The 25,628-nt window shown below is 38.2% G+C and overlaps 1 protein-coding gene across 1 annotated transcript in view; it reads right to left on the reverse strand.

The window, feature by feature from the left end:
- Positions 1–25,628, reverse strand: part of LOC109621718 (acid sphingomyelinase-like phosphodiesterase 3b) — a 340,436-nt gene that overhangs the window by 24,219 nt on the left and 290,589 nt on the right. The window contains exons 7-9 of the mRNA XM_029870311.2: positions 7,054–7,249; positions 6,878–6,987; positions 6,594–6,772 (exon numbers count right to left, since the gene is read on the reverse strand). Of these exons, the coding sequence (XP_029726171.1) occupies positions 6,594–6,772; positions 6,878–6,987; positions 7,054–7,249 (485 nt within the window). The remainder of the gene's footprint in view (positions 1–6,593; positions 6,773–6,877; positions 6,988–7,053; positions 7,250–25,628) is intronic.

Consider the following 25,628-nt stretch of genomic DNA (forward strand, 5'->3'; position numbering starts at 1 on the left):
GTTTAGTTTTTTTTAATTGGCCACTTCCAGCGGGACATTTGGAACCGGTTCCGGAACACAACCGGTTCAGATAGAGTCTGAAACTATTTTACTGCTTACCGTTCATCTGGTTATCGATACAGCCGCTAGTTGGTGTGTCGCATGAAAGGGGTTTGTTTACTTTTTCAATTGGCAACTTCCAGCGGGACACTTGGAACCGGTTCCGGAACACAACCGGTTCAGATATTCTAAAACTATTCTTCTGCTTACCGTTCATCAGGTTATCGAAAAAGCCGCTATTTGGTGTGTCGCATGCCTGGGTTTGGTTCACTTTTTTAGTTGGCTACTTCCGGCGGGACACCTGGAACCGGTTCTGGAACATTACCGGTTCAAATATAGTCTGAAACTACTTTCTGGCTCACCATTCAACTGGTTATCGAAAATGCCGCAATTTGACGTATCGCATGCATGGGTTATGTTCACTTTTATATTTGGCCACTTCCGGCGGGACACCCGGAACCGGTTCCGAAGCACTACCGGTTCAGACATAGTCTGAGACTATTTTCCTACTTCCCGTTCATCAGATAATCGAAAATGCAGTGGTTTGATGGGTCGCATGTATGGGTTTGTTGCATTTTCATATCTGGCCCCTTCCTGGGGTACCGGTCCGGAACACCCAAATGGCCATAACTCCGGAACGGCTGGACCGATCTGAACCATTTTCAATAGGAAACAATGGGGCAATATACCGCGTCGAATGAACCATCGGTCGTTGAAATCGGTTCATATTTACTATCTAAAAATGAGGTGACCTTTTTGTACACATACACACACACACACATACATACACACACACACATACATACACACAGACATCATCTCAACTCGTCGAGCTGAGTCGATTGGTATATAACACTTGACCCCTCTGGGGGCTCTATCAAATTTTCGTTTTTGGAGTGAACATATAGCCTTTCGGTACACCTTGGTGTACGAGAAAGGCAAAAAAAGAATGTACCAAAACATATAAAAACTGCATGACAACTGAGTTTTTGATAAAATTCTCGGAGTTTTAGCATATATGAGTAATTCTAGCTAAATAACGAATAAATCACTGTCTCGCAAAAGCTTGTAACGATCGAAATATTTTGTCTCCAAAAATATGTATGGTTGATGCAAAAGACAATCTTTTGAACAATGGACATTAGTGTGAGTGTGGGTCATCCGTTATATGGAAACATTGAAAATTTGATGGCATCCCATCAGATCAAAGCTTTTAAGGTCCCATTTCAGGACCCAAATAACTGTGCAAAATTTGGGCACGATCAGTTATGTCTACGTTTTGCGCATCGTGTTTGAAGTTTGTATGGGATTTTACATGGGAAAACATACCATAATAAATTTCTTTCAACAGAAGCTCTATCAATTCCTCCGTGATTTTTCACAAAACATTTCAGAGATTGTTGGAAAAATCCACCCAGGGATTACTTCATAAATTTCTCTGGATGTTTATTCATGAATTTCTCTAGGATTCGTTTGGATAATGTATTGGAGATTCCCGTAGAAAATCTACAATTTTTTTTTTTTCAAAAAATCAATCGGCCAAATTTCGGAAATTTCTACAGGGATTTGTTAAGAAACTTCTCCCATTCTACAAATTCCACAAGCAATTCTTTCAAAGGATCTTGCATTTTTTCTTGATTTACTTCTGAAATTCCTCCATTTTTTTCAAAAAAAAAAAATATATTTATGAGTTTGTGGAAAAATTCATCCAGGGATTCTTTTAAAAATTTGTTCAAAAATACGTTCAAAGATTCCTTCAGATTTTTTTTAAATTTATACCTCTAGATATTCCTTAAATAAAACTTTTAGCGATGCCTTCAGAAACTATTCCAAAGTTTTTCAGTAAATGTTTCAAAAGCTTCTTCAAAATTTTGTACTGTGGTTACTTTAGAAACTCTTCCTAGGATTTCACCAAAAATTCCCACAGCATCTTCCAATTTCTCTAGAAATTCCACTTGGGATTTCTCCAGATATTTCACAAAGAATTGTGTAAGAAAGTTGTCTTTCATTAAGAACACCTCCATGGAAGACGAACGGGCGGCGGAATTTTTCTGATGATGACCGAAATAATAAAAAAGTAGGTTGAAACGTTAAATGGTTTTTTAAATGACATTCAACATCACCGAGAAAAAACAATTAAAACCAACAAAAAAGTAAGAAAGTTGTGTATGAGTTTCTGCAGAAATTCCTCCAGAAATTTCTTCAGAAAATCCTTCAGAGATTTATCATATTTTTTTGGTATTTTTCCAGTATTTTTTTTTTCGAAAAATGCTTAAGAAATTCTTAAAGCGTTTTCGTAAACGATCTTCCAAAACTTTATTCCTAAATTTTCCCAGAGATTTGATTTTTCCTTCAGGGATTTTTTTTTTTGAAAATTTGAATTTCTGTTAGAAAATCTTCCTCGGATTTCTTCAGAAAATCTCGCATGGCTTTTGTAATAAATTTGACCAATAATTTCTTCAGGAATAGCTCCAGATTTTCCTCCAGAGCTTTCTTTAACAGTTTCTTCAAGTGTTACTTTGAAAAAACTTCCACAGATTTTTCAACAATTCTTTCATGTAAGGTACCCCGGGGCAAGTGGAACCTAAAAAAATGCTAATTTGGTTTTGTCATGTCAAAAGTTTCAGAACACAAATTCTTTAATACTTCCAATGGTCCCAAAAGACGTTGTTGGTATATTTGTACGTATTAACGTACATTAAAACTGCTTCAAAAATTTTACATTCCATATATTATGCATATAATGAAAAGTGTATCAGATCTTCATTTACTGCGTTTCACGGGGCAAGTGGGACCTATTCAGAGTTTTTGTTCAAAGGGCTTAATATAAGTTGCAACAAATAAGGTAACATAAATCATAAATCTCTTACATGAATGAGTATGTTTAGAGATTAAAATAAGAAGAGGTTTATGGTATCATGCATAAATTACGTAACACATATTGAAATTGAATCAACTCTAGCAGCTCATGCAAAATGAATTGATTTTTTTATCCAAAAAGTGCTGTAAAGTGAAGAGACAAAAGATTTCGAAACTTGGTCTCTATATTATATAGTTAATGATTCTCACCAATAGTAAATCTGGGGTTTCGAGATTTTCAGTAATATCTTCTCCTTTACATAATCTTACGATCAATAAATAATGTTGTTTTTTAATTATGAATTTTGAAAAGGCCGTTACCCTATTTTAATTTTTTATGGATGGTTCCCGAATGCTCAGAAGAATGCATTATGCAGCGTTAAGTGAAAAAAATGGAAGATATTTAAAAAAACACACAAAATGTGCATGCTTTTGATTTTTTTGTTTTACCCAAGGTTTTACCATTTTTAACAAGAATTTCATCATCTAAATAGAGGTAATAAAGTATAATTCAACAGTAGATTACTTAACGCGTCAATTTTTATTGACTTTCGTGCTAATTTCATCTTAGGTTGGACAAGGCGAGATGAACCCATAAAATTATCTTTGTTTATTCTCATAGGTCCCACTTGCCCCAGATAGAGAAATGCACTGGGGCAAGTGAGAGCAGTAAACTAAAGGTAATAAATAAAAATAAAATATAGCTTTTTCGCCTGAAATCATTTGCATGAACTCCAAATACTATCCTGAAACCAAAAAAAGTATTTGTAGAATAACAAATCTATTTTGAACGACGAATGTAGTAGAGCACGTCAACCTTACCTAGTGAATTGAAAATTACATATGAACAACAATATCGTATATGGTCTCTTTATAGTTGAAACAATAACATTTTTTGTATTCAAAGTATCCGTAGGTGTGATACCTATGTTTTCCGTGAAGAATGTTAGTCTTAAAAATAAATAATAAAAAAATACTAGCTATAGGTCTCACTTGCCCCCGATTCTCACTTGCCCCGGGGTACCTTACGCTTGCTAAAATCCATTATAGGTTCGATTTAAAATATCTATCACGAGTTTCTGAAAAAATCTCCCAGGAATTCTTAAAGATTTTTTTCAGGGAATCTTTGGAGACTCTTCGTAGATTTATTTAAAAACATCCAGAACATTCTAAATAAGTTCAGTGAGGATTTCTATCATAATATCTTCTAGATTTTCTAGAGGCTTTCAAATGTCCTCCAGAGCTTTCTCCAAGAACTCTTTAAGAAAATCTTGCACGGATAACTACCAAAAATGTTGCATGGATTGCTTTAGAAAGTAATAGAATTCCTTTTAAAAAATCTTGCATTGATTGTTAGATTGTGATGGATTCATCGAGAATCAGAAATTCAGAACTCCTGCAAAATTATTGGATGGAATAGGAATGCACCATTGAAGGGGTGCTAAAATCGGGAAATCTTGACTAACTAGCTCGGATATTACCATGACAGCACTGGAGATAATTTATCACACACCTTGTCAGTAATCTACCAAAACATTACAATGACGCTTTTTTAGAACTTGCCACAAAAATTAGAAACATTATTTAAAAAAAAAATCCTAAAAGGAACTTAGAGCGGATTTTTTAAAACTCACTTCCAATTAATAAAAATATGTTAGTTATTTTTAGTTATTGAAATCACAAGATTTCCAAAGCCGGGGCTCGTAGCATAGTGGCTACACGTTCACTTCATTAGTGGATGGTCATAGGTTCGATCCCAGCCCCGGCACTTGCAATTTTTTGTCAGTTGCTCTTCCTCCTGAGAGTAGCTGACACCTGACCCTCTTCAGAGCATAAGCTCTAACGGACCCGGAAACTTGGATATCGGCTAACGGCAACTCATAATGGACCCCCAATCGGACTGGAAATGGATCAAGAGCCACACAGCAACATCGTGCTCATCATTCCACCATGGACAGGGTAGAAAAGTGTCAGCAGCTAATTGGAATCGCTCACGTAGTGCCCTAGTGGACAAAAGAGCTGTAAATTAGGTTAAGTGGTTGAAGAATAATAATAAAAAAAAGATTTCCAAAGGGCTTCAGTGGCTTTTAGGGTATCCTAACGTTTCTAGAGATTTAAGAAAGTTGAGAGATTGTGCATTGTGGCTGAAACGGGCTTGATGGTCTAGTGGCTACCGCTTCTGATTCGTATGCAAGTCCTGGGTTCAATACCTGGCCTGTCCATCTCCTCCTACTTTATATCTTTCTATATACTTTCTCCCTCTTTCCTACATATTCGACTCATATATATCCACATGTTCATAGCCATCGCTAGAACAGATACGTGTTGAAAAAACCGTTTCCCTTCCTTCCCACTTTCACAGCACAGTGCCAATGTATCATATAACGCCTACGAGTTATGCAATCAAGCGAACTGTGCCGCAATATCTTCAAAGTATTAAATACGCTAATCTATTACCTCCCAAGCAACAAACATAGTTACAAAACAGTTTCTGCAGTGTATGTAAGGGTTGCGTAGTAAGTCACAGTGACTTCTATGCAACCCTTACATATGCTGCCATGACTGTTTTGTAACCATGTGTGTTGCTTGGGCTTGTGTCTGGCATCCACACGCCAATGTGTGAACCCATTGCCAACCATACCTTACCAATACTCCGACATCCGCATTAATTTGAACAGACGCAGAGGTATATTCAGTCTGATGTGGAAACAAATGATTGCAATCATCACTTATTTCCACTTCCCCACAATGACCTGTAACCTGACATGGCAGGCGCCATTGTCGCCTTAAAAATAGAAGATAGCCAACACTGACACACTGAAGATGTCTGCGAAGTCCCCGGCAGATATCTCATTGATTCCTTGTGTGAGTGTAGCTGGTCTGGTGATACTGGAGTAGCATCCACGGGCGGTCAATTAAGCTCAAGCTCAAGCTCAAGCTTGTGGCTGAGTTGGTTAAAGCGCCAGACTAGCAACACGATGTCATGGGCTCGAATCCCAAAAAAAGTGGTAATGTTTTCACAAATGTATCTCTCAATATGTCAATTATGTTGGAAGTATACGTGTAACAAGAACATAAGCGGTGTGCAAAAACAGAGTAGGCGTTGAGTTTGTTTTGTGTTTTTTTCAAGTCATCTGTCAAACTTGTTATCATCCTAGTGCAATAAAATTACATTCAGTTTTTTGTTCCTTAATTTCAACAAAACCTGTTTTACTCCAAGTTTACAACAAATTAAACGTATTTCGTCTCCAAATGCTTCAAATTTTCACGTATCAGCATAATCCAGCTGAATACCGCTTCGGCTTTATGGGACCTTACAAGGATATGTATCATATTCAATTATTTTAATTTAAACATCAAGCGAGTTTTCATCGAGGTCTGGCTTGGGCATCGTACACAAATTACGTAACGCTATAGGGGGAGGGGGGGAGTCCAGCGTTGCGTTACGATCCATACAAAAAATTTTGGGTTTTCATACAAAAAGCGTTACATAGGGGGGGGGAGGGGATCTGAGATGGCCGATTTTAGCGTTACGTAATTTGTGTACCATGCCTTGCAGGTTCTCAACAATTTCGAACCTGAGGCTACGTTATTACTGCAGATCGTTACCGAAGTTTAAGCTTTATGTAGCCTCTGAAAGTTTCAATCAATTCTAAAACCAAGAAATAGTTCCCCCAAACTTTCCCAATACTTACTTGGCAAACTGCGTGTCGTCCGCATTGGTGAACCGGTCGGCCAGGTTGTGCAGTGCCACCGATGAAACCTCACCGAGCCCGTAGTAGTACGTCGTCAGGTTGTACTCCGGCTGCCACACCGCTTCGCCCAGCTGATTCGCCTGCTCCAGGTCCAGATAGTACTGGGTGTAGTCCAGCACCTTTTATGGTGGAAGAGAAAGTTGTGCGGAAATCAATAGAGTAGAGGGTTTGAGTTGATTAATTAAAAGTTGAACTCGTCGTCGTCGTGTCGTCATCGACCCTACCTGACCGGTGTCGGTGTCAAACTTGTACAACCTCATGGCCGGGTTGTTCGACTCGGACATCTTCCGGGGCGTGATCGAAGGGGCAATCATCATCCACGAGATTGGTTTTCCTGTTTTGTCAAAGGTTAGAGGAATTGTGAAATCGAATTGGGGAAAGTTATTCGTTCCAGACTTACCGCTGTCACTGTAAACCACCCGAAACGAGTCCGAATGCAGATGACCGAAAAACTGCCCCTGAATGATCTCCGAATACTTTTTCACCAGCCGCAGATAGCGCAGGTTGTTCTTCTCGGTGAAACTCGTGTGTCCGTACGGCATGTGGCCAATGTGCCGCTCGTCCGAACCAGGTGGTATATGTCCTACAATATATACCTGTCGAGAGAAGACAACCAGACAATGCATCAATCAGAAAGGGCAATCAAACTGATGTCTTATAAAATGTCAGTTGTTGTTTGATCCAAAACAAGCGAATCCAATTCAATTATGGGCCCATAAAATTAAAGACCTTTCTCAGCCGTTCCACTCGAAAGCATAAATCAATCCCATCAATTCGTTATCACTGTCCATCTACTCGTCAATAAGTGAGTGCTCCGTCGGGAAGAAAAAGGAAAACCTGACGTTCTTTATTCGGATTTCATGGATTTCCGAGGAAATTGAAACTAACACCGCACCTAAAACGAAACACCCACCTCCCCACCACGCTCTGAGTGAGTGATTGCCAGACAAACGAAACCGAAAACTCTACAACAGACTCCCTCGAGAAAGCATAGTCGGTTCGCAATCGAGCAGAGCCGGCATGGCGGCGGTAGACCCTCAGATCTGTTATTGTTGTGAGCTCTCTAGTCCTCCCGTCCCATCAAAAAACGGAACGAAACGAATATGGGTATCAATAAAAATGAAATAAAATCCGATAGGCTTTGCTCCTGCCCAATGGCCAACATTCATCATCTCGCATGGGTCTGCTAGGCTTTTTAGGATTCTCGTTTTCGGGACCGTGTGCGAGGTGGAGAAGAGGGGGACAAGGATGATTCAATGGTCATTGGCGTAGGTTGGATTCTCTGAAGGGGGGATTGTGATGAAATTACTAGAGGTTCATGTGAGCTGGATGGAAAAGACTTCATATTTCTAGTTAATCTTTGTGATTTTGAATACCAAACAAAATTCAGCCTTTCACATTGGCATAGCCAGAGGGGGGCAGGGGAGGGGGGCATGCTATAGAGTGCCGTTATGTACTACTGCTACACAAATTTCACTAGTATTCAATTCAAACAAACGTCATGCTAAGAGCAAAATACCTGGGATTTCTTCACGAATTCTTTCAAGGACACCTTCAGAAATTGCTTCAGGCATTTATTCAAGAACTTCTCCAGGTATTGTTTCAGAAATTCTTCAAGGGATTTCTCCAGGAGTTTCTGTTTCGTGAATTCTTCCATGAGCACCCTGCAATTCCGATAGTGATTGTTTTAGGGTTTGTTCCAAGAAATGCTTCAAGAATTCCTCCCACGATTCCTTCAGAAATTTTCACAGATACTTCTGCAAGAATGCATCAGCGAATTCCTCCAGGATTTTTTCATTGCTTCCTTCAGTGATTCCATCATGGATTGCTCCAGAGAATTTGTCAAGAATTCCTCTATGGGTTTCATCAGACATTTCTCCGGGAATTTCTCCTGTGATATCCCAGACAACCAGAAGTCGCATAAGGATGTACGCTGTACATCGTATTAAGTACTATTTTTACTCACTTTCGCATACATATACGGCTAAGGGACAATTTACATCGCATATGATGTTATTTTTTAAACTTATTGCGATGTATTTGGTAAAATCATATAAGAGTACAAATTAACTTTCATAATGTATAACTACATCGAAGTAGACGATATTCTGATGTTTTATTGTGACGAGCTTTACTTATTTGCAAAAGAGTTCGAGCGGACTCGCAAAGTGTCAATTGAGTTCGCATAATTGCGCACTGCGAAGATAATACGACTTCGCTTGGTACTTTTATTATAATGTCAGTTAAACTCGTATTAGTGCACAAACTGAATCGCATAGAAGTGAAAATAAACTCGTTTAAATGTACATACAAACTCGCATAGGGTAGAATTGTTAACGTTGGTATATTGCGATGTGATATGTGATAACAATGAAAGAGGTGCTGTTGGAGTGCCAAAAAGCTATCAGAAAGTCGATTATTATTAAGTTGCATAAGATGCTATTTTACGTCGCAATAGTGCACACCGTTCATCGCATAAGATATCGCCTGAAGTCACATAGCGTTATTATTTTTCCGTCAATGCACGTATAACGCCTCCACTTTTGTACGCATAAGGCACTTTTACTGCATCTTATGCGATGTAACTTTACCCCATAAAAGTACGTATAACATGAACATAAACTTCATTATACGTTCAAATTGGTTGTCTGGGATCTTTGGAGGTTCCTCCAGTAATTTCTCCAGGGATTCCCAAAGGAATGTCAAAATAAATTCTTTTATGTATTTTTGCAAGTATTCTTCAGAGATTTCTTCATATATTCGTTCAAGAATTCCACTAGAGATTGCTCCAATAATTCAATCTGGAAATATTCAAAGCATTTCAGCAGCAATATCTTCCAGAAACCCTTACAGGAAATTTTACCAGAAATTAACTAAAAATTAATCCAGGAGTTCCTTGAAACATTGTACAAAACATTGTTTTGAGAGTCCAGCCAAAGATTCCAACAATAATTCGTCCAAAAACGATTGCAGACCTGGATTCCTTTAAAAAAAATCATATAAAAATTCTTCCAGGAATTTGTTAAGTAAGCTTTCCTGGGATTTCCTTAGTAATTCCTCATGGGACTGCTTCCGGGAATCAGGAACACCTGCTGGGATTTCTTTAGGAACAGCTACAGGGATTCCTCAAGAAGTTCCTCCACGAACTCTTCTTAGAATTCCTTCAGGATTTCTCTAAGGATTCCCTCTGCAATTTTTTCAGGAACTCTTTCTGGGATTTCTCCAGGAATTTCTCAAGGGATTCTTTCACGAATTTCTTCAGAGATTCCTCCAGGGATTATTCCTATGGGAATTGCTGCAGGGATTCCCCTAAAAATTCATCCAGGAATTCCTTCAGAAATGCCTCAAGAGATTCCTCCAGGTATTTTTCTAGATATTTATACAGGCATATTTCTAGAGACTCCCACGTTAATCCCTACAGGCATTCCTCTAGGATATCCTCCAAGATTTTCTGCTGGGCTTAACTCGGGAATTGCTTGTGTGATTCTTTCTGGAACAACTTATTTTAAAAATTCCTCCAAAGATTCTTCCAGAAACTCTTCTTAAGATTTCTTAAGGAATTCCTCCATCTAGAGATTCCTCCAGAAATTCCGCCATAAATTCTTCTAGAGATTTCTCCAGTAGTTCCTCTGGAGATTCCTTCAGGAATTCCTACAGTCTTTCCTCTAGGTAGGATATCCTCCATGGATCCCTCCAAAAATTCCTACAATTTATTTTTCTGAGATTCCTCCAAGAAATCCTCCAAGGTTTTCTCAATGCGTTTCTTCATGAATTCCTCCAGGCATTACTCCAGAAATTTCTCCAGAAATTGCTTGCGGGATTGTTCCTAGAATTTCACCTGGAATTCCTACAGAAACTTATCCAGGGATTCTTCAAGGATTTTTTTTTCCAGAGACTCGTACACGAACTCCTCTAAAGATTTATCCAGGAATTACTTCAGAGAATCATCCAAGTTTTCCTTCAGGAATTCTCCCAAGCATCCTTCCAAGAAATTTTCCAAGCATTTTTGCAGGGATTCTTCCATCGATTCTAGCAGAGATTTCATTAGGATTTTTTTTTTCAGCGATTCTTCCAGTTTTTCTACCAGATATTCCTCCAGGAATTGCTTCAGGGACTCCTGACATTGCTTCAGGATTTCGTTTTGGAATTCCTCCCGAAATCTATGCAGGCATTCCTCCAGGAATTAATCAAGGAATTCCCTCATAAATTTTGTCAGCAGTTCATTCAGGAATTTTGCCAGAAAATCCTTCAGAATTTCATCCAGGATTTTCTCTAAGAATACCTTTAGGATTTTTTCCAGGAATTCCTACAATAATTCTTCCAGATCTTCCTCCAGAAATTGCTGCAAGGATTCCCTCAGGTATTCCACTCAATGTTTTTTAGGGATTTTTCCAGGGATTTCTCCACGAATTTCTCCAATGAATCCCCAGGGATTCCTTCAGAAATTCCTTCAAGGATTTCTCCAGGAAGTTCTCCAGAAATTTCTCTAGAAATTCTTCCAGGAATTTCTCAGGGGATTTTTTGCAGAAATTTTTCCCAGGGTTCCTCTAGAGATTCCTCCACAAATTTATTCAGTAATTGTTGAAAGAATTCCTCCTGGAATTTATTCAAGAATTCCCCCTGCAATTCCAAAAAGAAAACCTCCAGGAATTCCTCCAGGCATTCCTTCAGCCATTTCTCTAAGAATTTCTTCAGGAATTCCTCCAGGAATTTCTCAAGGAACTTCTCCAGGAATTGCTCCTGGACATCCTTCAGAAATTATGTCAGCAATTTCTGCAGGATTTTCTTCAGATTTTTTTTCCTGGAATTCTTCCTGGAAAATCTCCAAAGATATCCTCAGATATTTTTCAGGGATTAATCCAGGCATTTCTCCAAGAATTTCTCCTGAAATTCCTCCATAAACTGCTTCAAGTATTCCTCCAGGGATTTCTACACGTTTTTTCAGAGATTTTCCCAGGGATTCGTCCAGGAAATCTTCAACTCATTGCAAGAAATTCTCCAGAAATACCTTCAGGATTTTTTAGGATATTCTACTCTAGATTCCTCTAGAAATTCATCCAGTAATTCTTTCAAAAGTTCCTCTAGATATTCCACCAGGAATTCCATCATGGATTCCTCTAGCAATTCCCACAGGAAAACCTGTAGGAATTCCTAAAGGCTTTCCTCCAGGAGTTGATGAAGGAAATTCTCCAGAAACTCCAGGAATTACCCCAGAATTATTTTTCAGGAACTCCTTCAAATATTTCTCCAGAAATTGCTCCTGGACATCTTTCAGAAATTATGTCAGCAGTTCTTCTAGAAATTTCTCCTACTATTTCTCCAGGAATTTCTCCTGAGATTCCATCAGGAGTAGCTTCTGGAATTCCTCCAGAATTTTCCCAGGGATTCCTCCAGGAAATCCTCCAGAAGTTCTTCCAAGAAATCCCCTAGGAATACCTTCGGAAATTCTTCCAAAAAATTCTCCGGGAATATCTTCAGGAATATTCCAGGGATGTCTACAGTTATTCCTCCAGGAATTCTTCCAGAGATTTCTCCAGGGATTTCTCCTCAAATTCAAGGATTCCCCCAGAGATTCCATCAGGAATTGCTTCGAGGGTTTCTGAAGGGATTTTTTTCAGAAATAGAAAAATAATAGAAATAACATTCTCCCAGAATTTCTCTGGAGATTTCTCTAGAAATTCATCCAGTAGTTCTTTCAAGATTTCCTCTGGAGATTTCTCAAGCAATACGAATACCTCTAGGAATTACTGCATGCACTCCTCCAGGATTTTATCCAGGAATTTCTCCAGGACTTTCTCCAGGAAATACACCAGGAATTTCTTCAGGATTTCCTCCAGGAATTGCTTCTGGACATCCTTCAGAAATTATATAAGCAATTCCTTCAGGAATTTCTTCGGAAAATCCTCTAGAGATTTCTTCAGAAATTCTTTCAGGAAATTCTCCAGGAATACTTTCAGGAATTTTTCAGGGATTCCTCCAGGGATACCCCCACGAATATCTTCAAAGATATTCCCAGATATTCCTCCAGGGATTCTTCCAGGGATTCCTCCAGAAATTCCTCCAAGGGTTCTTCCACGAAATCCTGCTGGAATTTCTCGAGGGATTTCCTTCAGAAATTTCTCCAGCAACTCCTCCCAGAATCCCTCTGGAGATTTCTTCAGGAATTCTTCCTGGGATTGCTCCAAGAATTCATCTAAGAAATTTCTCCATGAATTCCGGCTGAGTCTTTTCCTAGTATTCCTCCAGGAATTACGCCCGGAATTCGTTCAGAAGTTTCTCCAGGCATTCCTCCAGGATTCTCGCTGGATATTTTCCCAGGAACTGCTTCAACGATTCCTCCAGGAATCCCTTCTGGAATTTCATCAAGAATCCTCAAGGAATCCTCCAGAAATTTATGTAGGGTTTCCTCATGAGATCTCTCCAGAAAATTCTTTAGGTATTCCTACCATAATTTATACAGGAATTCCTCCAGTAAAAATTTCAAAAAATCTTCCAGGTATTACTCCGAGAATTTCGCCCGAAATTCCACCAGGGATTCTACAGGGCTTCCTCCAGGCATTCCTGTAGGCATTTCAACAGCGATTCATCCAGGTTTTCTTCAGGGATTTATCCAGGAAGTCTTCCAGGGATTTCTCTGGGAATTCCTCAAGTGATTTCTTCAGAAATTCCTCTCAAGTTCTCTTCAAAAATTAATTCTGGAGTTCCTTCGGAAATTTCAGAAATCCCACAAACATCTCTTCAGGGATGTACCCAAGAACTTTTTCAGGATTAAGTGATTTTTTTATATTAACTATTTCAAGAATTTGTGGAGGAATTCCTCCAGCGAATAGAATTGGAAGATAATTTATAAGGGATGCATACAGGAACCAGGCAATTCTAGGTTAGTCTTGAAAAAAGTTCGTAATTTTGAAAAGATTTCAGCTATAATTTCTTATGAAAATTTTGTAAACTTGAACAATATAAAAATCAGAGCAAAACTATGCATTAGTGAATAAGAATCCCTAGTCTTCCAGAAATTGGTCATCGCTACCAGTATCACGTTGATTTGTGTAGATTTAACAGTGGTTGAAGCGTGACAGCTAAAGGATTAAATGATGCTTCAAGAATATAGTGTTAATATACTCAATTCCATCGTGCAACGTTTAGTTATAAAAGCTAGTAGGTACAAATTTCCTAAGGGTGATTGCCCCCCCCCCCTGACCGAAAAGCTGGCTACGCCCTTGAACTTTCATATTTTAATCGATTTGCTATTGTAGACGGTAGTATTGATGTAATTTGTAATGAAAAAATTCAACGCAATTTTTCAATTTTATTTTTATCGAACATTTTCTGTAATATTCCGTATCTAATTCACTTAACAACAATAATAATCTTTCTAAATCGTTTAGCAAATTTAAATTGTAAGTGATAGGGAGTACAATGTGTCTGTGCCCTTTTCCTTTCATACGCCATTGCACTCGAACATGAAGGCTTTTAAACTGCTCGTCTCCGGTAGATGACTCCTTTTCGTCTTGCTTATCCCTCAGCTTGGTAGAAATCGATTTGAAGCCCACACCTTTTTTCGGACAGAGTACCCGAGAGGACGGATCGATTCGGATGATCAAACAAGAAATGACTAATGGATGCGATGAACTTGGCCAACCAAACTCCTCCCACAGCACGTGCCATCACACGTGGAAAGGGGCGGAAGTAAAATGCTAGACTTTATTTAAAAGGGCAGAAGAGATTTCTACCACAACCTAAAGCTGTCGGAAGGATGCCGTGAACCAGGGATATAAATTTTATTTGAAACGCAACCCAAATGGGAAACCATTTCAGCCAGGATAAATGGCTCGTATGAATTTCCAAACGGGATAAATTTTAAGGCAATCTACTGAACTGTTCCCAAGGATCTGACCTCGGGGCCGAGCTCTTCAAATTGATTATCGACACCCACCGCAGCGGTTTGCCTGATGCGGTTGTCCCCCATTTCCCGGAAAACCATTTCCCGGAAAACCGTTTCCCGGAAAGACGTTTCCCGGAAAACCATTTCCCGGAATGGACCGTTTCCCGGAAATCCATTTCCCGGAATGTACCATTTCCCGGAATGCACCATTTCCCGGAAAAAATATTTAAAATTAATAATTAACGGAAAAAAATTTCCATTTGTGTTCTGTAAATAACGGCAGTGAATTATAATTGTCTAACGTTTGACAGTACAGGTCGGACTCGATTATCCGGAGTCGGGTTCTGGCGCTACCCACATTAATATCTCGCAAACGGAATGCTGTAGGAAGCTGAAATTTTGACTGATCACTAATCAAGGTTGACTTAACAAAATGTCAAAATTTCAGCTTTGTAGAGCATTCCGTTCTCCAGATTTATGTTTGAGAAGCATCAGAACCTCACTCCGGATAATCGAGTCCGACCTGTATTGATATTCAAAGAACAGTAATCGATAAGAAGGACACAAAATCATTTACTGCAGAATACATAAGGGACCGTATGATTCTATGACATTTCCCGGAAAATCATTTTCCGGAAAGACATTTTCCGGAAAACATTTCCCGGAATGACCCATTTCCCGGAAACCCATTTTCCGGACTATCCCATTTCCCGGAAAACCATTTTCCGGAATGGAACATTTCCCGGAAAACTGTTGTAGCAATTCCCAGACTCATTAAATTTCAACCTTTTTATAAAATGCACAATAATTGACTCATTTTGGTTGGTATTCAATGAAGGATTAAGGCAGGACTTTCAGCGTTATTTTAAATCTTCGAGAAAACGTTAAAAGATAATAACTGCTAATATTTGCCGACAGTTTCATCACTACAGCTTGAATGAATAGCCATTGTTTAATGAAGGAAATATTTCAAGGACAATTCTGGCAGCTATAATTCCAAAAGATAAGATTCGAAAGAATAACCTAAACACAATTGAAACGAATAATATCTAATAAAATGGTAACGGTTACATTTTGCGCATAGTACCTGTATACTCTTGGTTTAAAGTTTCCATACTATATGCGAGCTCTATAGGTGGGATGCAGATTAGTCAATATTAGCTCAAGAAATGAAAAAGTCGGCTCGTCTTTCGATAACACCTCTGAAACCTACACATCAGACGAGAACAAAAATAAAACGTTGAAATGAAAAAATAAATGAGAGACGAAATGCCAAATTTAAAAAAAAAATGGGGAAGTCTAAACTTGAATGACTATTTGAAAGAAGAGTATACTGTATTAAATTTATTTGTAGCATCAGCTTTATACACTCTCATATGTTCTTTGCCTTTTTAATACTAAACCTTTAAAACTGTAAATAACAAAGGCTAACTTCAACTTTTTGCCTAACGACTCATTCGGTTTAAGGGCGATGTGCACAAATATACTTGAGATATAGCTGTCAGTAAAGGCCCTTCAAATAACAACTGAGGTAATGGTGTGGCTTATAAGGCCGAAAATACATTTGCCCACATTATTACTAAGCCAGATAGTCATTAGGCTAGATTAAAATGAAAGCGATCGAAAAACAGGCCTCGAAAGAACAGCCTATTGCTAAAAGAAGGGATAATCTCTAAAGATGCAATTGACAGTTTGGCAATTAAACAACTCAGTAACAGTCTAACTTGAAAGAACAACACATTTTTAAAAGATGAAAAATAATCAGATAGAGTTAATAGTTTAGCCGCTAATCAAATACGCAACGTTGTAACTAGAAAGAACAGCCTATTAAATAAAGAAGGGCAAATCTCCCATATAGAAAACAGCAAGTGCCAATAAAATACATGTTGATTACCATGTTGCTGTTTTCTGTTAAGGAGATTTGCCCTTCTTTATTAACCCTAAAAGGGATACCTGGGGTCCATTGGACCCCAGGCGCCTTTCAGAGCTCGTCTTTGATGGAACACACTCAGCGAGGTGACGAAACTGAGGCCATGAAGGTATCAATCCTGTAACGTTACTAGTTAGAAAGAACAGCCTGTAAATTGAAGAAGGGCAAATCTCCTATGCAGTTAGCAGTTCAACTATATAAATGCACCTAGAACAGTATTTGACAAAAAGGAACAACAATTTGTTATTGAAAAGCTAGTCAAAATATAACCATTCGGCTCAACGATGCTGGCTTTACTTTGTTAAGTGAACTGTAACGCGAATCTGAGTTCCACTCATTTATTTGGTTCTACAATCGTGAAGAAAATTAGAATATAGTTTAAAGGTTCGATTTTCTGGAAATTGAACATCAACTGAAAAAATTAGTCGTAATAAGAAACAAAAACCTAGATCATGTTTAAGGATTCTAAAATATCTTATGAGGTCTCAGGTTTTCCTAGAATTGCCTTTCCGGGAAATGGGGCATTCCGCGAAATGGAGCATTCCGGAAAATGGTTTTCCGGGAAATGGGTGATTCCGGAAAATGTCTTTCCGGGAAATGGGGTATCCGGGAAATGATTTCCGGGAAATGTCTTTCCGGGAAATAGTATAGAACCGGACCGTATTTTTCACAATTATTGTAATTCTCACAAATAGTAAATTTCTCCTTATTTCAAAGGCTATTCATTTGAGTTTTTTTGTTAAAATAGTTGTCGGCATCAAACCACCGACGAAATCAAACTGCTAAGTTTTCATCACATATTTTCCCGTCTTCCAAGCATAGGCTGTTCCTTCTAGTTTAATTGCTAAAATAGTTGTTGACATTAAGCTGCTGCTAATTTCATAGGATTTGGTTATATTCCATTTCACCAAAAACCATTTCGCGGAGTTTTTCTTCGCAGTGTAACATTTACCGGAATGAACCATTTCGCCGAATACCATTTCGCGGAATACTATTTCGCGGAATTTAATATTTTACAAACGATATAAGAATCAACAGTGTAATTTCCGCATGGCTTGGTCAGCCAAAGCAAAATCAAGAAATTAACATTTTGACAATAAAAAAATGACAAATTATTTTCTCTGCTTAACTTTAACTCTGCTTAACATTAGCTCTCCGATTATACTGATTGATTGTAAATCTAATACCTTCCTGAATAAAAATTTGCCTTGTTTGATTCGTAATCTCTTCTCAAGAAATCCGAACGTAAGGCCAAAGGTCATCAGGCGTAATAATCAATAAGCAATCGTTGTCACATAGATTGTACTTTTAAGCGCTTATATTGGTTACTCCATCAGAAATTCTTGCTTCTTTCAAATAAGGCTGTTCTTTCCAGCAAAATTATAGTTTGGAAACCGAATTGCTAAATGTTCCATCATTTGTCTTCTTCATCAAAGGCTGTATATGTGTTGTTAAGTTTGCGGCGAAGAAATTCGATACTCTATAGAAGTTTTCACCTTGTTTTGATAATAGGATGTTCTTTCAAATAACACTGTTGAAAATTTTGGCCAACGACCAAACTGCTAATCAAATGAACATTTTTACTTCTATTAAGAATGGGCTGTTCTTTAGAGTAACACTATTAGTGCTGACCCTACCTTCAGAAATGTATCCTTCTCTAAATCGGCTTTTTTTCGAGTTGCACAGTTATGTTGTTTATTAGTGGGAGGTTTGTCCTTCTTTTTAAATGTGCTCTCCTTTCAAATAACACTTGCTGCCCGACTAGAAAATTGTAACAAAAATATAACATAATCCTAACAAATCATGATATTTATAACTCGTTGTGATAAAATCACGTTCAACATCCTTGGTGTTTTGAAAATACTATAACTCAATTATATCACATTATGTTATAAATGTTGTTTCATAACTCATTGTATTATAATTTAGTTTTGAATCTTCGACATTTGGGAACTAATGTAACAAAATTATATCAAATTATGATAGAAACCTGTAATCCAGAGGCTAAAATTCATATCACATTTTGTTATAATTTTGATATGATTATAACAAAATATGATATAATCTTAACACTTATGTGGCCGGCAGGGTACCCGGGTACCTTTTTCAATTTCAAATCTCGATATTTTAATGGTTATTGAGACTAGGATGTTGGAACTCTGTTAGATCTTAGAACTCGTGAATATACATCTATTACTGGGGTTGACCAAATTTTAAAGTGAGGAGGGGCAGGGGGAGGGGTTCCTGCATTTTTTTATTACATGGAAGGCCGGCAGGGTACCCGGGTACCCACGAAATTGAAATGATCATATCTCCGTCAATTTTTCATCGATTTTGGAAAATTTTAGCTCGTTCAACTCAGAAACTCATCATCTATCGGGAAAATATTTGGTTAGACCGATCTAATCACCGTCGTTTTCGGAAAATCCATATTTTTGGGAGCATGCCCTTATACCATATTGAAATCCACATTGTTAAGGCTAGGATACCTTAAAGTGTTTATGGTCAACCATGGCCTCACGGGAAGCGTGTTCCGAAATCACAGTTTCAAAGTCAACACGTTTTATGATTCCAAGCCGGTCAGATACAATATGCCAAAGCAATTTTACGATGCTTGGTACCGAAATTGCTACTAACCTACCGAAAATCCCGTATATTGTATTGTATAAAAACATGGATCCGGAAATCCGAATTTTCCGGTACCTATGGTGATCGGACCGGTCCAACCAAATACGATCTCGATAGATAATGAGTTTCTGAGTTGAATGAGGCAAAAACTTTTAAAATCGGTGGAAAAATCGCTGAGATATGATCATTTCCATTTCGTGGGTACCCGGGTACCCTGCCGGCCTTCTACGGGTGTTTTTTTTGCTGGCCACACTACGGTTAATTATACCAGTGTATTTTTTGTTACAGTTTTAGTTATTTCAACATCATCCTGCAGCTAGTTTATAACATAATAAGAGAAAAATATTATAACATCATAGCACAATATGATACAAAATGTAATTTTCTAGTCGTGTGGTGACCAAACTGATATCTACATTTAATTTTTCCTTCTTTAAAGAATAAGTTGTTAACTTATAAGTTGCAGTGCTACAGTATTATTTAGTAAGCCAGCAACTAACTCATTCTTATGAGATTTTTCTTTCTTTTAATAACAGGCAGATCTTTCAATCCAATTGGTCTAACATCTATTCAGCCCAGTGATTAATCGCCTCGTATCAATTGAGCCTGATCTCCCAGCATCATAATTTTCGCACTGAGCCTACTTCTCAGCTGCTACACGTTTACCCTAATTGACTGAAATCATTATATGTTAAAATGTTGCATTTTGTTCACCAAGTGACCGCGTAACCCTTAAGACAATTAACACTCCTTAAAGCGAAACTGGAAGCGTTTTCTCATTTTTTCGGATTTTGATTTTTTATCAAATAACGAAGCAATATTTTCAAAATCGATTTTCGTGCACATGTAGAGTATAGATCAAGGTATCTTCTGTATTTTTTTGAGTTGGAAAATGTTTTACATTTTTGCAGAATCCATTTTTTTGTGAAATTTTGTTCAAAAATGGTTTCTGCAAAAACGAAAAACATTTTCCACTACAAAAAAAAAAATCAGAAGATACCTTGATCTTTACTCTACATGTGCACGAAAACCGATTTTGAAAATATTACTTCGTTATTTAATAAAAAATCAAAAACCAAAAAGTGAGGAAATGCTTCCAGTTTCGCCTTAAGGATAACTTTATCGGCTTTCTCTTCTTTTTGATGTTCCAACTAGCTTGTACTGTTATAACAGAAATCAAAACAAATCTCATTTTTGTATCAGAGGATTTCCTACCTATCAAACATAGGCTGTTTTTTACAGATATGCTATTAATCAGATATCAGCCCTTTTTCTCAACAAAGGCTGTTCTTTGATAAATATTATGCGTTATGTTGATTTTAGAATAACAAATGCTGAATTAATATTATCGAAGAATTTTCCTTCTTTCATACATAAGCTGTTCTTTCGAAGTATACCCTTACAAAAATTTAATTGTTGATATGAAACATTCCATATTTCATTTGCAGTTTTGAGTTTTGAAACTTAGGTCTTATCATGATGTGGTCTCTCGATCAGTTAAATTTTTGTAAGGTACACCGGGGCAAGTTGAAACGGGTGGGGCAAGATGAAACACGAAGTTTTGAAATAGTTTTCAATACAATTTGGAAATTTTTCCTTCGCTAAAAGATTGTTTGAATCAAAAACTATGTTTTATGGCGATCAAACTATTCATCATCATTAGAAAACATCATGTTAACCCGCTGTTTCATCTTGCCCCACCCGTTTCAACTTGCCCCGGTGTACCTTATCATATTAACGATTTTCCGCAAAACGGTACATCCCGCCAAATGACTTTCGGTAAAACGGTGCATTCCGCGAAATGGTTCACCGTAAAAAAGAATTCAGCAAAATAATTTTCGGCGAAATGTTATACAATCGATATTTCCCTTCTTTTACACCTGGTCTGTTCTTCCGAGTTATCTTTCAAAATAGTTGTCGGCATTTACCTGTCCATATTTTCGTCAAATATTGCCCCTTCTTTTAAACATAGGCTGTTCTTTCTAGTTACACTGTTAGAATAGTTGTTGGCATTAAGCTAGCAATATTTCCATATGATGTATTCCCTTCTTTTACGCATATGCCGTTCTTTCGTGTTTATCGACATCAAACTGCTAACTATTTCATAGAATATTTTCCCTTCTTTTAAACATAGGCTGTTCTTCAAGGACAAACGTCTTGAAGTCCCGCTTCAACAGTGTATCAGAACTTCAGACGCTCAAATCTCAAAAAGCAAACTTCAAACAACAATGCATTTTATTATTCTGTTGTGAGTGAGCAATTGTAATAATCTTAAAATAAGAAGATCCGGTACGCTGGTTTTGTTTACAAAGTGATTTGGGCGCCTTAAATCGTGAATAGGTGCTAAAGTCGGCCATTGTGGCGGCCATTTTGGGATTCTAACAAGTCTGTCCTTAACCTTCCGTAACTCGCGCGGTTGACTACCTGCGTCAGCACCACGCTAATGCTGAGTACAAAAAGTGAGAGTTTTTCAACGTGTTGTACAAAATACAACAGCGCGATCGCTCGTGGGTTAAAGTTATATTGCTATAAAAGTTATTTGAATCAAACTTTAGTTTTCAAAGAAGAGAAACGCAATACTTTTGACGAATTCTTAGGCTACCAACAAGGAGTCTTTGGTATTCGTAAGATCAAAAAACTGGAAAAGATACAATGGCAATGTTCTTGTCCCTCCGATTAGCTGTGGAGGCATACCGTAATTCAGAGCTTTCAATTATTCATAATACTCGTCATAAAAAAAACTAATACAAATTGAGAGTAGTACATAATTTTATTATTTTTATGCAAAGAAATCTTTACACAATAATGAAAATAATAGAAATGTTGTTTTTTGATATTGAATATGTTTTCCGGGAAATGGTCATTCCGGGAAATGGTTTTCCGGGAAATGGTACATTCCGGGAAATGGTTTTCCGGGAAATGGTACATTCCGGGAAATGACTTTCCGGGAAACGGGTTTCCGGGAAATGGTTTTCCGGGAAACGACGTACAATCGCCTGATGCACCCAAAACCATCAGCGGTCGATAAATTATGCAAACGATGGCAAATTACAAGCAGAACTTAATCTCCTATCTTTCTCGCCTCGCCGTCAGGACACACCAGAAGAAACTAAACCCGGCTGTCACTGCTAATGCAGTTCCGAAAGACAAACTGTCCCGTCTCCACAGCGAAATGAATCATATCTCCATTTCATGAATTAATAAACTCAATTTGCTGTCTGACAAGATCAATCCCGGAGTCCCCCGCCTTCCCAACCACACCGCTCCTTCAAATTGGTTGGTCGTCTATTTTCGCCGTGTGCAAGAACCAGACAAATCAGCGCGCAGCTTTCGATTTCGAGGACGGGAAAATGTCACAAAGTGGAATCGGAACCTCTCCAGATCCAGCCGATGAATAATTGAATGGGGAATAGATACAAACACACATAATAATGGCAACGTCGCTTCAGCATCACCGCCAAGGACACATCTAGGCTAAATTCAAACATTTGCGACTATCGGTATGGCTAGGATTACAATATATTTACATGTGTATTGAAGAAACACACACATTATAGGCTAGTCGAGTGACGTCTTATTTGCCGACGAGAAAAGGTTGAAATTGGGATGGATTCTATTGGCATTCGATGGAAACGAATTTGAGGCTGTCTTTCGGTCCGTGCAAATATTGACCGTGCTTTATGCCAAATACAGCAAGCAAGTGGACTTCTCGAAGTATTATCTCCGAATTAATTGCCGATGGTGGAGCGGTGCGCTAAAATTGGAATTCCATTTGTGAGAAAGGATCAATTACGGTAGGAAAAAAAAAAACAGTGATTGACATATTTCAGAGTGAAAAACCGTCTGGCTTGTAAAAGTGCAAAAAAAAAAATGAAATTGTCAAATCAGTGCAAATGGTCGAAAGGCAAAAAAAAAATCAAGAAGGAGGTTGGCAAACATGAGAGGTACAAACTACTGTCCTTGTCCTCAAACACCTGTCATCAGACCGAAATCATTGATCCTAATACAAATCTTGTACGCGCCAACTTATAACATATTTGGCAGGGGGGGATAGGAAAGGCCTCTCAAAATCAATGAAATCCGGAAACTATCGACGCAGTTTGTCTTATTTACTCGAAGAGATGGCTTTCCAGTCTTGACAAAAAATAAAATACTGGTAGTTTATCTTGTCCGACGTTTCGGTCCGTTTGGAAATAAAATAAAAAAAAAAGAAAATAAAATAAAATTGAAAAAAAAACTTTACAATTTTTACCAATTTTCACAGATTTTTCGTCCAGTGTTTTTCTGTAAAACGTCTAAATGTTATCGGTTCTGAGTTTCTATTGTCTTATTTAGGCATATTCACGTGGCAACTAGTACATTGACCTGAATAAAGTAGAACTTTGTCTGATTTGGAAGCGCTTTGAGTTTGTCGGAAATTTCTTCAGGAGCTATTCTGAAATTTCTCTTGGAGTTCCTTAGGAATTACTCCAGGAACCTTTCGAAAAATCCTTCAGTAATTTCTCGGGAATTCATCCGAGGAATTTACGGGAGTTCCCCGAGGACTCCTAGGAACTCCTTCGAGATTTCCTCCAGGAGATCCCTGAAAACTCCTCCAGGTAATTTTCCCAAAATTTCCTCCAAAAAATTCTTCAGGGATTCCTTCAGAAAGTTTTCCAGGGATTGCTTAAGGAATTCCTCCAGGGAATGTCTCCGAGACATTTCTCCAGAAATTTCTCCAGGAAAACTTCCAAGATTTTTTCCAGGAATAACTAATTTTCATCACGGGATTCTTTCAGAAATTCCCTCACGATGTCCTCCAGGAATTCTTCCAGGAATTCTTCCAGGGATTCCTCCAGGAATTTCTCCACAAATTCATCCTGGAATTCCTCCTACAGGGGTTCTTCCAGGAATTTCACACAGGGATTTCTCCCAAAATTTCTCGAGGAATTCTTTTTAGAATTCTTTTTAGAATTCCTCCAGGAACTATCGAAAGGATTCCTCCACGAATTCTTTCTTGGATGCCTCCAGAGATTCCTCCAGAGATTCCTCCAGAATTCATCCAAGAATTCATTAAAGGGATTTCTCCTGGAATTTCTCTAGGGATTTCTCTATGAAATCCTGCAGAGATTCATCCCGTAAACCCGCCAGGAAAATCTACAGGGATTCCACCAGGAATTCCAGCAGTTTCTCAGGGGATTCCTCCAGGACTTCCTGCGAGGGTTCCTCTAGGAAGACCTCCAGAAATTGTTCCAGGGATTTCTTTACAGGATCCCCCACGAAAACCTTCTGAAACTCTTCCAGGAATTCCTCAAGGACATACTCCAGGATATATTTCAGGAATTCCTCCAGCAAATACTCTAGGAATTCTTCTATAAATTCCTATACAAACTTCTTCAGAAATTATTACTCTAGGGATTGTTTCGGGAAATACTCTTAAAATTCCTACAAGAAACATTCCGGAAACTTCTACAGGAATTATTTCAGGAATTCCTCCAGGAGTAACTGCAAGAAATGTTGTAGGAATTACAACAGGAATTCCTCGAGACATTTGTCCAGGAATTCCTCCAAGAATTATTTCAGGAAATCCTCCAGGAATTCTCCCTGAAAATACCTAAGAGATGCCTCACGGAAATATTCCAAGAATTTTTCCAGGAATTATTTTAGGAATTCCTTCAGAAATTACTTCATGTATTCTTACAGGAATGCTCTGGAGGAACTCACAGGAACGGGAGCAATCCCAAGACCGAAATACATTCTTGGAGTAATTCCTGGAGTAATTTTTGAGGATTTCCTAGGTAAGAATTCCTGGAGGAACTTTTAAAGAATTTCCGTATGAATTTTTAGAGTAATGCCAGCAGAAACTTCTTGAGAAATTTCTGAAGAAATCCCTAGAGGTGTTTTTGGAGCAATTCCAGTAAGAGTTCCTGCAGAAATCCCTGGAGCAATTTTCAAAATTCATAATATTACGAGTTCCAGTTTCTTTTTAGTGCTCTTGGGGCATCCTCTAGCATACAATGCATTTGGGTACACACAGGCCCATGAACAGAAAAGGTTACAAGGGACGGGTTTTTCCTAATTTAGGCATAGGGCAGAGGGGCGTCTAGTGTATAGAACACCGGCAATGGGAGGAGCTTAACCCCCAAAACCCAAAAAGGAATTGTGAGGTGCAACGGGAAGAAAAACAAGAATAAGCGTGAACTAAATGCATATGAAAGTCTAGCATCAGGTCTGTGCACAGAAGTTGCGCCAAGGCAGGGGTTTTTCCCAATTTCGGCAAAAGGCGGAGCAGCGCCAAAGGGGGGGGGGGTGTTTAACAACCACGGACACAGGCTTGCCTAGCATATCCTATGAGTGCACAAAATAATTATAAATAGTTATGCATAGATGGTCTACCAGTAGCAAAGATAACATTCCATGAACAATCAATACGATGAAAATATTGTAGAATGTCGAGTATACCAATACTGCAAGCTATTCGTTCGTGGAATTTTCAACTACCATTCCAGAATAGTTTGGATTATCTGGATCACCAAGGGAATGTTGCAAAGTT

Source organism: Aedes albopictus, chromosome 2 (genome assembly GCF_035046485.1).
Source record: "Aedes albopictus strain Foshan chromosome 2, AalbF5, whole genome shotgun sequence".
In the NCBI taxonomy this organism is placed as follows: Eukaryota; Metazoa; Arthropoda; class Insecta; order Diptera; family Culicidae; genus Aedes; species Aedes albopictus.